This window comes from Aptenodytes forsteri, unplaced genomic scaffold (genome assembly GCF_000699145.1).
Source record: "Aptenodytes forsteri isolate BGI_AS27 unplaced genomic scaffold, ASM69914v1 Scaffold392, whole genome shotgun sequence".
NCBI classification, from domain to species: Eukaryota; Metazoa; Chordata; class Aves; order Sphenisciformes; family Spheniscidae; genus Aptenodytes; species Aptenodytes forsteri.
Genome location: NW_008796040.1, coordinates 110,674 through 125,976, shown reverse-complemented (window position 1 = coordinate 125,976; position 15,303 = coordinate 110,674). Strand labels below are relative to the sequence as shown.

General features: G+C 46.9%; 1 protein-coding gene across 1 annotated transcript in view; it reads right to left on the bottom strand.

The window, feature by feature from the left end:
• Nucleotides 1-212: 212 nt before the first annotated feature.
• The window catches only part of MORC2 (MORC family CW-type zinc finger 2), a 77,085-nt gene continuing 61,994 nt past the window's right edge, over nucleotides 213-15,303 (bottom strand). The window contains exons 16-27 of the mRNA XM_019473703.1: nucleotides 15,055-15,183; nucleotides 13,599-13,704; nucleotides 6,661-6,793; nucleotides 6,234-6,308; nucleotides 5,737-6,126; nucleotides 4,991-5,134; nucleotides 4,843-4,897; nucleotides 3,970-4,111; nucleotides 3,443-3,634; nucleotides 3,254-3,347; nucleotides 1,798-1,986; nucleotides 213-544 (exon numbers count right to left, since the gene is read on the bottom strand). Of these exons, the coding sequence (XP_019329248.1) occupies nucleotides 476-544; nucleotides 1,798-1,986; nucleotides 3,254-3,347; nucleotides 3,443-3,634; nucleotides 3,970-4,111; nucleotides 4,843-4,897; nucleotides 4,991-5,134; nucleotides 5,737-6,126; nucleotides 6,234-6,308; nucleotides 6,661-6,793; nucleotides 13,599-13,704; nucleotides 15,055-15,183 (1,718 nt within the window). The 3' untranslated portion in view covers nucleotides 213-475. The remainder of the gene's footprint in view (nucleotides 545-1,797; nucleotides 1,987-3,253; nucleotides 3,348-3,442; nucleotides 3,635-3,969; nucleotides 4,112-4,842; nucleotides 4,898-4,990; nucleotides 5,135-5,736; nucleotides 6,127-6,233; nucleotides 6,309-6,660; nucleotides 6,794-13,598; nucleotides 13,705-15,054; nucleotides 15,184-15,303) is intronic.

Below are 15,303 nucleotides of genomic sequence, written 5' to 3'. Positions count from 1 at the left end.
AGTTCAGTATCTTCGAAGTCTAAGTCCTGACCTCCTCTTCCATAACTCAAGGCTTATTTTTAAGTTGCTGCCAGGTTCTTACTTGAGACAACCTGCTAGGCAGGATGTTCTGGTGTTCCAGGTTTAGCATATGAATATACCCCAGATGCAAAAAGGGTACCCACACTTTTACCTCACTAAAAACACACAGCAACCCTCCCAGCATATCAGGCACAGTTCCTATTTCTTTTAAAAATAAATATTTATAAACAAAAGGAAGAGATTCAGAGAACTACAATGTTAAAAATTTTCCTGCCAACAGCACAAATGTCTTTTTCATGTAAAGTCACAAGAACAAGTTGTACACCAACACAACATAAGTACTGTCTAAAAACCCTCTCTCATCAGCTGCCATAGTCCTCCACTGCAGGAATCCACATCTCCCATCGCAGCAACCAGCTCCTCTGCACTTCTCTAGGACTTGTACCGGGGCTGCTCAATCTCCTTTCGTGATCAAGTCCTCGATATATGCATCCAGTTCATCATCTGTATTAATATCAATGTCCTGAAACCAAAGGCACAAGAAATACCAGTGAAAAGTGAATCTTGAAGAACAGTGCAAGAATGGACAAGACAGAGCAGCACAGCATCCTCTGCAACATCTGCCCTGGTCAGCCTTTACGCCCTGACTTCCAGCACTCTCCAGCTGTTGACATCTGCTGTGAAAGCACCACCAGCTTTCCTTGTCAGAGCCTGACAGACAACACCTGGAAACCAGTCAGCACTTGATGCTCAAACAATGCACTCAAGCAATAGATTTACTGTGCTGATCAGGGTCAAGATAGTATTTTTTTTTTTCAGCTTTAACACACATTTTCCTAATAGAGAGCAACTGCTTCCACCTGCTTTCAGTAGCTTTTCCATTGGGTGGTCTTAATTTTATTTAAAGTAGCTTTTTATTTAAAGTTTATTTATTTAAAGCTTTTATTTAAATATATATTTGCAATTTTTAATATTTAGCTGTTGACATCTGCTGTGAAAGCACCACCAGCTTTCCTTGTCAGAGCCTGACAGACAACACCTGGAAACCAGTCAGCACTTGATGCTCAAACAATGCACTCAAGCAATAGATTTACTGTGCTGATCAGGGTCAAGATAGTATTTTTTTTTTTCAGCTTTAACACACATTTTCCTAATAGAGAGCAACTGCTTCCACCTGCTTTCAGTAGCTTTTCCATTGGGTGGTCTTAATTTTATTTAAAGTAGCTTTTTATTTAAAGTTTATTTATTTAAAGCTTTTATTTAAATATATATTTGCAATTTTAATTTAATATTTAGTAGTATAATTAATAGATTCCAACATAAAAAAAATTTATATTGAGTGTTATTTGTTTAAAGGTTTGCATTTCTATACATGGGGTTCAGAATCTAGCACCACCTTTCTGGCCAAGAATGAGGCAGAAATTCCTTGCAGAACACTGCCTATGCCCAGGGAAATTCTCCTGCAGCCCCATGTTTCATAGCAGAAAGCAGAAAACAAATAGAAGCTGTGCACTATGTACATGCCATGAAAAATCCATCTGCAAAAATTAACACTCATCAGGACCCCCAAGGCCTGGATCCCAGAAGGTGGGCAGCGACAGCAGCTGCTCACTCAGCTGCTTCTGATGGTCTAAGCCCAAGTTGCACTCAATTGAGAAAGAGCTGAAGCCCAGTTAAATGCTGGACTAAAACATCTCAAGTGCCTGGAGCGGCCTGGGTCTGGGGAAGGTTGCTACTTGTGGGGCAGCTCTCGTTTCGCACCCCTTCCTCACCCACCTCCTGCACTTTCTGCAGAAGGGCCACGATGTTAGTCCTCAGCTTCTGCAGTTTCTCCTCCGTTTCCTTCAGCTTTCTCTCTGAGTTGCGGAGGTTTTCTTCACAGGCTTTGGCCCGGGCGTCGGCACGTGTCTGATATGAATTGCACAGGTTCTGCAGACCTACCTCATACTGTTTGAAATATTCTTTCTGTAGAAGACAAAACACAACAGATCACATGTTAAGAAGAAGCACCGAGTGTCAAGAAAACTCCAGCACTTGCAGCTTGTAGAAGAGTCCAAATACCGGCACCCCGTGACCGAACACCACCAGCCTAACACCCCTGCACGCCCTGCCCACGGTCGTTACCATGCTCACATTTACATTTCCACAGGCAGCACAAAAATCACACAGGTTTTCACATTCCTCAAAGACCAGAACTGCAACAAAAGCTGCCCGAATTCAGATTAAGGATGCAGCATGTTTTAAAAAGCCTAAAACCACAGTTACGCTGTAGAAAGATCTGACAGCCTCTGTACACAGTGAGGTTTCCTTAGTATAGACCACACAGACAGCACAGCTTATTACTGCAAGGTAGGAACATCTACACTTGCAGAAAACTCCAGACAAGACCAATATGTCCTGCGGAAGCAGCAGGACCGGTAACTCAAGCAGACACCTGAATTAACAGAGAGAAAAGAGGAAGAGACGAGAGACTGACAATATATACATTGTGAGTGAGGGAGTAGGACACTTCGAAGACTACCAAATAAGAAGTGGCTTTTGTCATTTGGTGATCTGTAGGTGGCTTTTGTCACCTACAGATGCCTCCTGAAAAGGCCTCCCTTTGCAGTATGTCAGAGAAGAGAGAAGTCAGAGAAGCCAGTACCATTTCTCCGCATTTCAGCCTGCATTGGACCTTCCAATACCAGCATGCAGATACTGGTGCAGCCTCAGCCCCATCTATTCCTTGCTCAAATAAACAGAGGCCACACCAAAAGCCTTAAGATGTACAGCTGACTCACAGGCGGTCAGCCTGCTCACCTGGAGAGGTGTGAGGGGGGTTGGCTTCTGTGTTCTCTCCCATTTTTAAGATTGCCTCTGCATAAGTTAGATTTATAAGGCTGGGGGCAAAACGAACAGGTATGCCTAGATCCTATTTCTACAAACCTCTAACCTGGCCTCTCTTTTTTAAAAGCTTAACAGCAATGGACAAGAAGTTAGGATAGTAGCAGCCAACAGCTTTCCCACACAGATGTATGGTAATTAAAAAAATCATCATACAACAACTGTCAAAAGACCTAAGACATATTTCAGAGGCTCTCATTCTTTTTCTCAGCTATGTTAGTCTGCTAAGGATCCAAATAACTTTTTGAAGAGTACGATATTGCATCAACAGGATGCACACTTGCCATAAGAATGGAATGTGTGTGTGGGAAAATCCCCAAACTTACTTTTCTAGAAATACTGAACTCACCAAGGGAAACGCCAACAACCCTTCCGAGCTCATGGAACTCAGCTCCTTCTTGGAGATAGGAAAATTCGGAGGCAAGAAGTACCGCAAACAATTTCTATGCAGGAAAGAAAAACACAAAGCCAGAACTGGGAGTTTAAAAGACTAAAGCAATCAGACTGCAGCAGCTCACAAGAACAGCAGTGAACCCACCGAAGGATCTGGACTAGTAAGTCTACTGTTTTTTGGCTGCTGCTGGGACCAGTGGTGTCTGGCTCAATTCTGACACAATCTGAGGTAGAAGGTTCAGCCACAACAACCTCCTCTTCCTGCTGCGTATCTGGAGCCTGGTACTCAGGAGAGGGAGGCTTCATCAACCTCACATCCTCACTCCCCTTCTCTACCCTGAAAAAAAAATATTAAGGGAAAGTCAGATATCTTTTTCTACATTGACCATACCTGAAACACTGTTAACAGAGAACCTGTACCCAGCTGTCACTCTGAGACCTCTAGATCACGCAACAGCTGCCTCCACAGGAACATCACATCAAAGCGATGGGCAGACTGTATGGAGTCTGTCACGCTCATTCCTTATGAAGCAGCTGGACAGTCCTGAGCACACACACACACTTCCTGACATGACAGCAGCATATTTGTCTTCAGCATCAATGGAAGTAAAATGGGGTCTTCCTCCTAAAAGCAAAACAAGCCTCCAAAATCCAGTAGCTAGAGATAGTTACCAGCGATCCCTTGGTGTGGTGTCTGTAGGAACATAATCAAACTTCACCTTCCAGCGTACTGCATGCTTGCCCATTTCCACAGCTGTGACACGGCCTGTGAACCACTCCTTGTTCACACGCACTTCCACATGCAGCCCTTTATCTGCAAGGAGAACAACAGCAAAGATGTTTGCAAACATTCAGATGCTGGAGAGCACATTCTGCATAAGCTCTAGAGAAGACAGCCACCCTCAGCGGGGAGCAAACCTAAACCTGTGACAATTCCTTCAAATGGTACGTAAACCATAAAAACACTACCGTCACACAGTTCAACTCCTACATAGAAACATTAAGATGCAAGGAAATTATATGGCATTTTCAGACAGAAGGTTTCTCCTGTACTCTGGGCTGTTTGACATGGGCTTTCCAGGCTCGTGTTGGCCACTAGGCTCTGGCATTAAGTGCAATACCATCCTGGCTATCATCTTTCCTGGGGGTCTTTTGGCCCCCCTTCTCTCACAGCAGCGCAGCAGGCCTAGATACAGTCCTCAGCATTTCCCAGCTAACGTAGCTCCACGATCCATTCAGTTAGGAAGGGTGAGCATGACATCGGTCTACACCACGCAGACAAGCATCACACCCGTTAACGTGACGCAGCCCTCAGATTACAGATCTTCCCATGCCACAATTGCCTCTTGTCTAATCAAGGAGTTCCTGGCCAAAATGTTTCATGCAAGTTAGAGTCATCTCAGGGTTTGGGACCCAAATTTACACTAATTCTTATTTTAAAAAGCTCATTAATGAAATCACATGTTTAACCAGTGAGTCTAGTTCTGCAACAGTTCTTTTCCACTGTGTTAGATACCAGAGGCCGTTTAAGGGTTCATTTCTCACCTTTCTGAGCTTTCTTCAGTTCTGCCAGCTCTTCTTCCCCAGCACTGTCTGTGAGCTGTGAGCAGAGAGAGCTCAGATTAGCTGCCTCCCAACAAGATTATAAACACTTGGCAAACACCTTCTGCTGGGGAAACCAGTGCACTCTCACCTCTACCACCACCTCACTGGAATCCTTCTTCTCTTCTTTCACTGCCACAAATTTGCCCCGTTTTGTCTTCTCCTTCTTGTGCTCCCCCTCCTCCTCAGACCCATCCTCTGTGGTGTTCAAGGTCCTCTTCCGAGTGGTGGAGGCCTGTAGGAAGCAAACAAGCTCTAGCTACAATTCCAGCATGCTACCAACCAAAACCTTCTTTCAGCCAAGTTAAAAAAAAAAAAACGTGCTCAGCATCCAGTATTTAATTTGGTAGTTCGTTCGTTTTGTCTTCTCCTTCTTTCCCCCTCCTCCTCACACCCATCCTCTGTGGTGTTCAAGGTCCTCTTCCGAGTGGTAGGGCTGGAGAGGAAGCAAACAAGCTCTAGCTACAATTCCAGCATGCTACCAACCAAAACCTTCTTTCAGCCAAGTTAAAAAAAAAAAAACGTGCTCAGCATCCAGTATTTAATTTGGTAGTTAATTAGCTTTTCCAGAAGGTTTTAGCAGGTGCTACGTGATCATGCGAACGCTCACCCCGCCACTCCACATTCTTTTTTTTCTGGGGAAACAGTCTGGTCTAACAGGAAAGAGATGAAACGAGTCTTCACAAGGGGTGTAGAATGGCACCCTAGCCCAAGAGTAAAGTAAAAGTTATCTTGCCCTGCGCAGGGACTACAGTGCAAATCCCACACGACAGAGCAAGACAGGCTATGCAGAATCATACGTAAGGAGCTGACAGTTTTCATCCCATCGAGTCTCACCTGTGGGCATTTGACAGTGGCAGATTTCTTTAGTGATGGCACCTTGGCAGCTTTTGGACTGGGTGTCTCACGTGAGCTTTTGGGGTTCTGCAGGACAGCAGAAGGTGGTTTCGTTGTTGTACCTGGTTTGGCAAGAGTTTTTAAAGCGCTGTTAGACTTTCCAGCTGTCACAGTGTGCTGGTGTGTCCTGGAAGTGCTGGCCTCCTCCTTGGAGAGCATGCTTGCCAGTTTGGGAGTGCTGATATTTGGCCAAGCTGAAGAGCTCTTTTTCAGCTGATTGATGGACTTGGGAAGAGGTGTAGGTGGTGGTGGTCTGCTGGGAGCGTTCTTGATTACATCAGGTAAAGGAGGAGATCGCGGGCGCTGAGGTCGGGTCTGTGACTGGGTGTTCTGAAACAAATGAGGGTACAGAAAGGACAGAGGAGTCGGGCACTGCTTTTCAGAGCAGCTAAGGATAGCACAGAAGAGTACAAAGCCTACAGTGGTATCCCATTTACCTCCCCTGCAGGCCGTGTGGTCACTTCCAGAGGCAGTTTCTTTAAGTCAGCTTGAGATCGAATTGGAGTGGTTTTCTATTAAAAAAAAAATTTAAAAATCAGAAAGACCATCTTTAAAAGCTGTCAGGGCCTGCCTGAACCCAGCCCAGCAAACAGTTTTCCAGTTTAAAATCAACAATTATAAGAAGGTGTGTTCTGTGTCCTTCAAGAGACATCACTTTATCCGAACACCAGCAGCCACTCCCATTTTCCTAGCAGAAAATGAAATGCAAGCCAAGATGCTTGTTTTCTGTTATTAAAACAACTCCTACCCCATGAAGGAGCACAGGTGGCATTAGAGGCTGAGGCAGACAGGACCTGGCATCAGCCATTTGCACTAGGAGGTCCCTCAAACCTGCTGTGCTTAGCTGGAGACCTCCAGATTCACCTGCAGAGCTTCCAGCTTTTCCTGCTGCTGGCGGATTTTCTCTGTCAGTTGTTTCTGCTTTTCCTCCTGTGATTTCAAGTCTTTCTTCAGAGTTCCCAGTGGTACCTTCTGCTTCTGCTCTGCAGCCTCACATCTAACACAAAGGGAATGCAAGACAACCTCAGCAACAACAGCAGAACCTGCACTGTCTCACACACACAGCACCGTCCCCACATCCCATCCCAAATGCAGCAGTAAAACCGCTTTCCTTTCCACAGTAGCCACAATCTCAAAAACAGTGGTGGTCTTCCTGGGAAACAAATATATGATTTAAGGATCAAAAGCATAGTTGTTAAAAAACAAGCCATTTACACTGGGAATTACCAATTCAGAGCCCAGGAGCTAAACAAAGCTTAGGAACAGCTGTGACTGGTTTTCTATAATGTTTCTGTACTCTGGACTTTTACAGCAATTTTCCTTCCTATCAACTTATGTCTTCATATCAATTCCTCTTTTTACAGACTGCCTTTCCATTTAGAAAGTAAAGCTTATTACCAGCAACCCATGATTAAGACGTTGTTTACACGAGCCTTCCAACAGAAGATGCACTTCGCCTTGCCGCCCAAGACCACAAAGTTTTCCTTTGCAATATCGCTTAACTATTTGCTTTTCCCCATCCTGTTCCGCTTATGGCCTACAAAAGAGTGGCGAGTATCCTTGCCACCTACTCCCTCAGGTCCTCTCAGATGCAGAATCCTGGAAGAGTCCTTAAGAGAGGAGGAAAACGCAGGTAGGAAATACATGAAAGTGGACTGGCATCACCTTCAAACTTCTGGCTGAGCAGCTGGCCATCAGGAGCATTGCCAGAGGAAGAAGAGGGGACTGAAGGGTTCCCAGGCTCGTCTCCTGTCACAGAGCTGAGTCATGGATGGACACACTAGGATCAACCCCTTCAGGGCAGTCATGCAGGCATGATGTGAGATAGGAAAGCAACAGTACCAAGACAACTCTTGCACAACGCAAGAGATCCAGCTGACTCCTACACTGCCTTGGAGCCAAGCCTTTAAAAAATTCCCGCAAGCATGAGTCTTAGAGATAAAGGGAGGACCCCGCTCTCGTTGTGGATCACACAGAGCTCCAAGAGGCTGATTAGAGATGATTTTATCAAGATCTCTGATCCTGAACCTGCCAACTGATGGGATCTCCTCTAGTCTGCGAGATACATACTGTGATCAGCTTTGTCAGTGGAAAGGAGCACAAGCAGCAGTTTCTCCACCAGCCTCTTCTCAGGTGAAGCACTGCAGAGGAGTTTTTCATAGAGCGATTACTTCCTTGGCTAAGAAAGTATCTGTCATCACTGCAAAATGACTGCCTGACACCAAAGCTGCAATTCCCAAAGATAAAGCTGAACAAGTGGCACCATACACAAGTTTCCCAGCAGAGAAATGCCATCTCCTATGCCGTTGCATGAATTGAGGCTGAAAACATTGTTAAGCTGTATCTTACAGCACAAGAAAGTATGAAAGTGCCCATTAGTTCTGCCGACAGGAAAAAATTAAGACTATTCATGACATTCAAAACCACAGATTGCATCACTAGAGGCAGCAAGTCAGAAAAAAGGAATTATCTTTGTAGTCAGAATAGTCTGCAACTCAGCACCAAGACTTTGGTGATGCTCAAGGAGCTTTAAGCCAGAGAGTCATCTCAGCTGATGTTTCAGCCACGAGTCCAAATGCCGTTTAGGACCCAACTGGAATTTAGGTAGGAAAAGGGAGGAGAGCAAGCATGACATGGAAGTGTGACACAGACACGCTGCCTCCTCTGTGACAAAGTGAGCAATGGTGCCACTTAGGGCTGGTCCCAACATAGACCGTGGCATTGGAAGGTGTGACTGCTTTACATGACAGAGATGGAGAAGGGCATCCAGCTCCCATGATCTGGGACAACGTGCCACCAGCAGAAACTGAGGTGTAGGTGGACAAATCAGAAGGATTTGTGGAGAACAGCTCAGTGCCAACAGCGGACACAATGCAGGCAGACAATCCCGAGGCAGCCAAAACCACCACGTGGTCTTCTGATGCCAGGAGAGCGTCCGAACCATCAGCTCTGACAGTGCTTCATCTTCAACTTGGCTGGATGAGATTCTGCACAGACCCTCATGGCGCACAAGCTTGAGGTCTCCCACCCATGGTGGCAACAGCAATGCTTCCCAAATCCTCAGTCCTCCCTCAGACAGTACAAATACCTGGAACGGAACAGCTGGGGCACATGGTCAAGACACAGAGGTGAAGGTGTCCAAACCCATGGCACAAGGACACAGCAAGGAACATCAGGCAGTAGAGCACTTGGAAGGGAAGTTCAGAAGTGCAGTGACTGCAAGGAAGCCCTGCTTTCTACTGGCACCAACCAAGCCAGAGGAGTCCTAGTGCAACTTCTGTGGAAAACCTTCTGCCTCGTGTAAAAGGACGCAACTGCACTCACTGTTGGAAAGTGCATGTGAACGTACTCAATCCAAAAATATTCTATAGTTATTTATCCTCCCAAAGTAAGACTCCTGAGATCCCTTTTGAAGAAGATGAAATGACCAGAAGTTTGGATCACCTGTCCAAAGCACCTCACCTGCCCTTTCCCACTGCCCTGCAAGGGGGATGTAGGACAACACCGTGCATGCACACACCACGGAGGCCCTCTTAATTCACTCCAACCAACATTCCAATATGTTCTCACATGAAATGCAGCCAATCACCTCCAAATTTTCAAGGTATTGCAAATACAAATTTTAAATTCTTTCATTAGCAAATCAAGTTCTCGTTAGGTTACATGATAAAAAAAGCTCATCTGCACAGACACAAAAGAGCACAAAGTCAACAGCAGGTGGGGGAACCTGAGTAACACCCTTCCCTGGATACTCCGAGGCCATCCCAGGAGCCACCAGCCCATCCAAGGCCCATATCCACAAGCCCAGAGGCCCAAAGGCAGCTCAGGGAATGCAAATTAGGTACTTAGAGGAACAGATACCCTGTTTGGGCTCCTGCCAGGGCTGTCCCAGGGCAGCCTCAGCCCCAGTGTCTAGTCAATGGGAGCGGCTCTCCGAAGCATCTTTTGGACCCACGGGAGGAACCGAAAGCCGGTAAAGGAAGGGATTGAGATGATTTGGGGAGGAACAAACATAGGAAAACAGAGAAATAAAAGGCTAAAAAGGGCCAGTTGTACATAAACAGTTGGCTGGTCAGTACACTTGTCTTTGTACTAAACTCCATTTCTACTACTTTCCTGGGCAAGGGGCTCTATTCTGCGTGTGCATGTGTGTATGGGGGTCTGAGTGCCAGCAGCTGGAGTGGGACCACCAGTCACAGAGGCCTGTGTGCCTGGGTGCCACCAGCTGCAGTGATTGCAGGCATGCACATGAACATGTGATTCACAGCAAACGTCGGGCCAGATGAGCCAGCGAGGAGATAGCCTGGGAGCAAGGGGAGGGGGTGTCTAAGGGCGAGCCCGCAGGAGCTGACTACTGGAGGGACCGGGGAGTCCTGCCTGACTGCTGGAGACGGGTATGGGGGTGTAGGCAGAGCTGTGGGTGCCTCTAGGCAGGAGGCACCTGGGAAGAGCAAGAATCCAGATCTGCTATGGGATGGAGAGCATGCCCAAGGTGAGACACCGGGAGATCTGTAGTATGTATGTGTTATCTGTGTCCACGTGAGGAGGTCTGTACCCCTCACCCCCTGGGGCTGCAGGCCTCGGGGCTCATCTATCCCAGTGCAAGTAACCAGAGGGACAGGATCCAGGGGCCAGATACGGGCATGAGTATTTCCACTAGTGGTCCTTCATCGTGATCAGCCGAGAGGGAAAAGGATGAGGCTGCTGGTGCGGTTTGCGTGAGTGCTGCACGTGTCCACCTGTGTTGATCTGCGTGGCCGGACATGCATACATGCATGGTCTATCTGTGTTTGTGTGTGTGTCTACCAGCAACACATTCCCAGCCTCGCTACTGCTTCCACTGGGGGGGCTGGAGGTGTAGCAGCCTCTTCTTGGGCTTGCAGATTCGGCCCTGCCCCAGCAGTTTAGTCGGAGGACATCCTCAGCACAACCACACTCTTCGTAGCTCTGCACCAGAGCACAAATACATGGAGCAACAGGGAAGTTAGCATCGGCATTCTTCCAATAACAGGTGCCAAAAGGAAGAATCCAGAAAATCAATACTTTCCAAATATCAACATCAACACTTCTTTGTAGCCTTTTGAGCCACAGATGTTAAGATTTTTATTCCAATTAAAAGTTACCACCTGGATTCATTCCCTTTGTCTTTAAGCACTGAGCCAAGGCAACTGAATTACAGCTGAGCAGCTTCCCTCGTTATACAACAAAGACAAGAATCAGCTTCTGGCAGTGTCTCTCTCCACAGAGAAGCAGCAGCCTAGAGCAATCATTTTCCTCGTTCAAATAAATGTCTAGATTCTACCTAAATTTTGTAACTGTGAAACACACCACTGGTAAATGAATCGATGTGTTGCTCCCTCAAGTGTGCAAAATGTCATTCTTGGAGTCACTGCAACTCAGAGGTGTTACTGCAGTTTGCGTGTCTAATGGGTTGGAGTTATAGTATCAATAAAGACAATTGCAAAGACCCCACTGTACATATATCGCTCCCAGCCTGCGCTTATGACTATTCTTCAGTTGCTCTCTATGCTACCTACATTAAAATTAGCATGCATAAACTAAGGCTACAATCATGTTTCCAGTGGCAGTGCAGAAAAACCATAAAGGAACTTAATTCCACCAAATCACTGGTTGAGGTTGGAGGGCCTCTGGAGGATTGCAGGCATGCACATGAACATGTGATTCACAGCAAACGTCGGGCCAGATGAGCCAGCGAGGAGATAGCCTGGGAGCAAGGGGAGGGGGTGTCTAAGGGCGAGCCCGCAGGAGCTGACTACTGGAGGGACCGGGGAGTCCTGCCTGACTGCTGGAGACGGGTATGGGGGTGTAGGCAGAGCTGTGGGTGCCTCTAGGCAGGAGGCACCTGGGAAGAGCAAGAATCCAGATCTGCTATGGGATGGAGAGCATGCCCAAGGTGAGACACCGGGAGATCTGTAGTATGTATGTGTTATCTGTGTCCACGTGAGGAGGTCTGTACCCCTCACCCCCTGGGGCTGCAGGCCTCGGGGCTCATCTATCCCAGTGCAAGTAACCAGAGGGACAGGATCCAGGGGCCAGATACGGGCATGAGTATTTCCACTAGTGGTCCTTCATCGTGATCAGCCGAGAGGGAAAAGGATGAGGCTGCTGGTGCGGTTTGCGTGAGTGCTGCACGTGTCCACCTGTGTTGATCTGCGTGGCCGGACATGCATACATGCATGGTCTATCTGTGTTTGTGTGTGTGTCTACCAGCAACACATTCCCAGCCTCGCTACTGCTTCCACTGGGGGGGCTGGAGGTGTAGCAGCCTCTTCTTGGGCTTGCAGATTCGGCCCTGCCCCAGCAGTTTAGTCGGAGGACATCCTCAGCACAACCACACTCTTCGTAGCTCTGCACCAGAGCACAAATACATGGAGCAACAGGGAAGTTAGCATCGGCATTCTTCCAATAACAGGTGCCAAAAGGAAGAATCCAGAAAATCAATACTTTCCAAATATCAACATCAACACTTCTTTGTAGCCTTTTGAGCCACAGATGTTAAGATTTTTATTCCAATTAAAAGTTACCACCTGGATTCATTCCCTTTGTCTTTAAGCACTGAGCCAAGGCAACTGAATTACAGCTGAGCAGCTTCCCTCGTTATACAACAAAGACAAGAATCAGCTTCTGGCAGTGTCTCTCTCCACAGAGAAGCAGCAGCCTAGAGCAATCATTTTCCTCGTTCAAATAAATGTCTAGATTCTACCTAAATTTTGTAACTGTGAAACACACCACTGGTAAATGAATCGATGTGTTGCTCCCTCAAGTGTGCAAAATGTCATTCTTGGAGTCACTGCAACTCAGAGGTGTTACTGCAGTTTGCGTGTCTAATGGGTTGGAGTTATAGTATCAATAAAGACAATTGCAAAGACCCCACTGTACATATATCGCTCCCAGCCTGCGCCTATGACTATTCTTCAGTTGCTCTCTATCCTACCTACATTAAAATTAGCATGCATAAACTAAGGCTACAATCATGTTTCCAGTGGCAGTGCAGAAAAACCATAAAGGAACTTAATTCCACCAAATCACTGGTTGAGGTTGGAGGGGCCTCTGGAGGTCATCTGGTCCAAACCCCCTGCCTCAGGCAGGGCCAGTCGGAACTGGTTGCCCAGGACCATGTCCTGGAATATCTCCAAGGATGGAGACTCCACCACCTGCCTGGGCAACCTGTGCCGGGGCTCGGTCACCCTCACAAGGGAAAAAGTGTTTCCTGACGTGCAGAGAGAACCTCCTGTGTTGCGGTTTGTGCCCAGGGTCTCTGGTCCTGCCACGGGGCACCACTGGGAAGAGCCAGGCTCCATCCTCTTTGCAGCCTGCCTTCAGGTATTTATATACATTGATGAGACCCCCTTGAGCCTTCTCTGCTCCAGGTTGAACAGCATATACTGGTGCCTGGGGTTGTTTCTGCCCAGGGGAAGGACTCTGCGCTTCTCCTGGTTGAACCTCATGAGGTTCCTGTTGGCCCATTTCTCCAGCCTGTCCAGATCCCTCTGGATGGATGCATGACCCTCTGGCGTATCAGCCACTCCTCCCAGTTTGGTATCATCTACAAACTTGCTGAGGGTGCACTCTGCAATGTGTATATTGCACAAATGCCCACCAACATCTCAGCTCCAAATACATACGTCATCACTACGTTTTCACAGACTGTGAGCACAGCTTAAAGGTATAGAATTACTGCCTACCCCTCCAATTGTTCTCAAAGAACAGTTGACCAGAAAAAAACCCACCTGTGCAGATAAGGCACACTACAGAAAGTCTTTATGTTAACTGATTCTCACCTGTCTTGTTCAGGATCAGGGTTCATAGAGCATACCCAGCTATCAGGGTAATTCTTCTCCACTGAACTCAGCTGGAATGGGAGAGTCCGCCATTTCAGACATACATCTGTTAGACAAACACAGTGAGTCAGAAATATACGGCCTGAGCCACAAAATCTTTTTTTTCCATAGCACTTCTCAAGCCCATTTAACACCCAAGGACCACACCAATTTCCAAAGTATATCCAACGACAGTAAGACTAGTGGCCAAAAAAAAAAAAAAAGTGAGACAGCTACAGGATATACTGAGTCAGTTCTTGCTTCATGCTCACAAAATGCTTGGAGGAAGACCTCAAATCTTGTATAAGGCATCCACAACAAGAATCTGATGAAGCCTGCCATCAACCAATACTAGAGGACCTCATGCTCACTGCTGCAATGACAGCACGTACAAACCAAACTGAACAGCCAGTGTTGAAATCACTGCTCATTTCAGAAGTCAGGCTGTCTCTTACTGATACCAATACAAAACAAGTCAGAGATTTATCCACTAAAAAAAATAACTTATAATAATCGAATAAATTTTAGATGAACCAGGAAGACAGAGTTGGCTTCCAGAGCATTGCTGGCCTACCAGGAAATCAACAGCTTAAAAAAAAAAATCAAGTTTTGCCAAGAAAATGCAAATGTTCTTAAATCGGGCTCTGGAAGGATGTCAACAGCAGAGGACAAGAAGAATGACAGGAAAGCCCCTCCTCTTTGGAAGAACTTGGAAAGGACTGAGAAAACCATCAAGGCAGGGGAGCCTAACAAAATAATTCCACAAGACTGGCCTCACATTCCTCACTATATCCTCATCCCCAAGTCCTGTGGGGAAAATGAGGTCGAGGGAGTTTGGTGTCCCTCTATTAAGAGACAAAGTGGTTGTGCTGAGATCTCCCTTACCCCAATAAGGGCTTAGCCAGAGCTGTTTAGAGGTGCACAGAAGAGAGCTTGCATTAAATTTGAAAGTTGACTTTAAATGGTTCCCCTTCTGCGCTCACACCTAGTACCGATTAGCAGGCCAGTGCATCAGAATACAAATTATTTGGCCACTTTCCATTGCCTACGGGGAAGTTTCAGATCTTATTCTAGTATTGGGATGGGTGGCTTTGGCCAGCTCCAGTTCATATGACATTTCTAAGCCCATTCTCAACACTGCTACTGGTCACACCTGCCCCATTCTGTAAGGGCACCTGAAGAACATCATGGTTAGTAAACTGTGCAGGAAAGGAATCTTACGCCAAGGTGTCTAAGTGTACCATCAAGTGCAGACAAAGGCAACTCACAGAAGGAGACAAGCCCTAGAACAGGATAATGATAGCAAAGCTCATTTCAAATCTCCTACCCATTTAGCTGCTCCCCAACTGCAGCCAGGAGTCCCTCCCCACTTCCCCAGGGAGGACCAGTCTCCTAATCGCAGCCTGGTCGGACGTACCGCACTGAATCGTGGTAGGGATCTCCATGGCTCTCCGGCGTTTGTAGCGCAGTTCACCAGATGGAGGCTGGTTCCAGTTTGCTGACAAATAGCCAAATTCATCCCAGAACTTGATGATACCTCTCTGGGCTGGAAAACAAACAAGCCCCTGCTCAGTATGGAGCCATTACCACAAAAATCACCACCTGCACTCTTGGCTGCCCTCCCCCTTAGCTGCCTTCCAGCCACCAAAGTTTTGCCTTGCAGCCC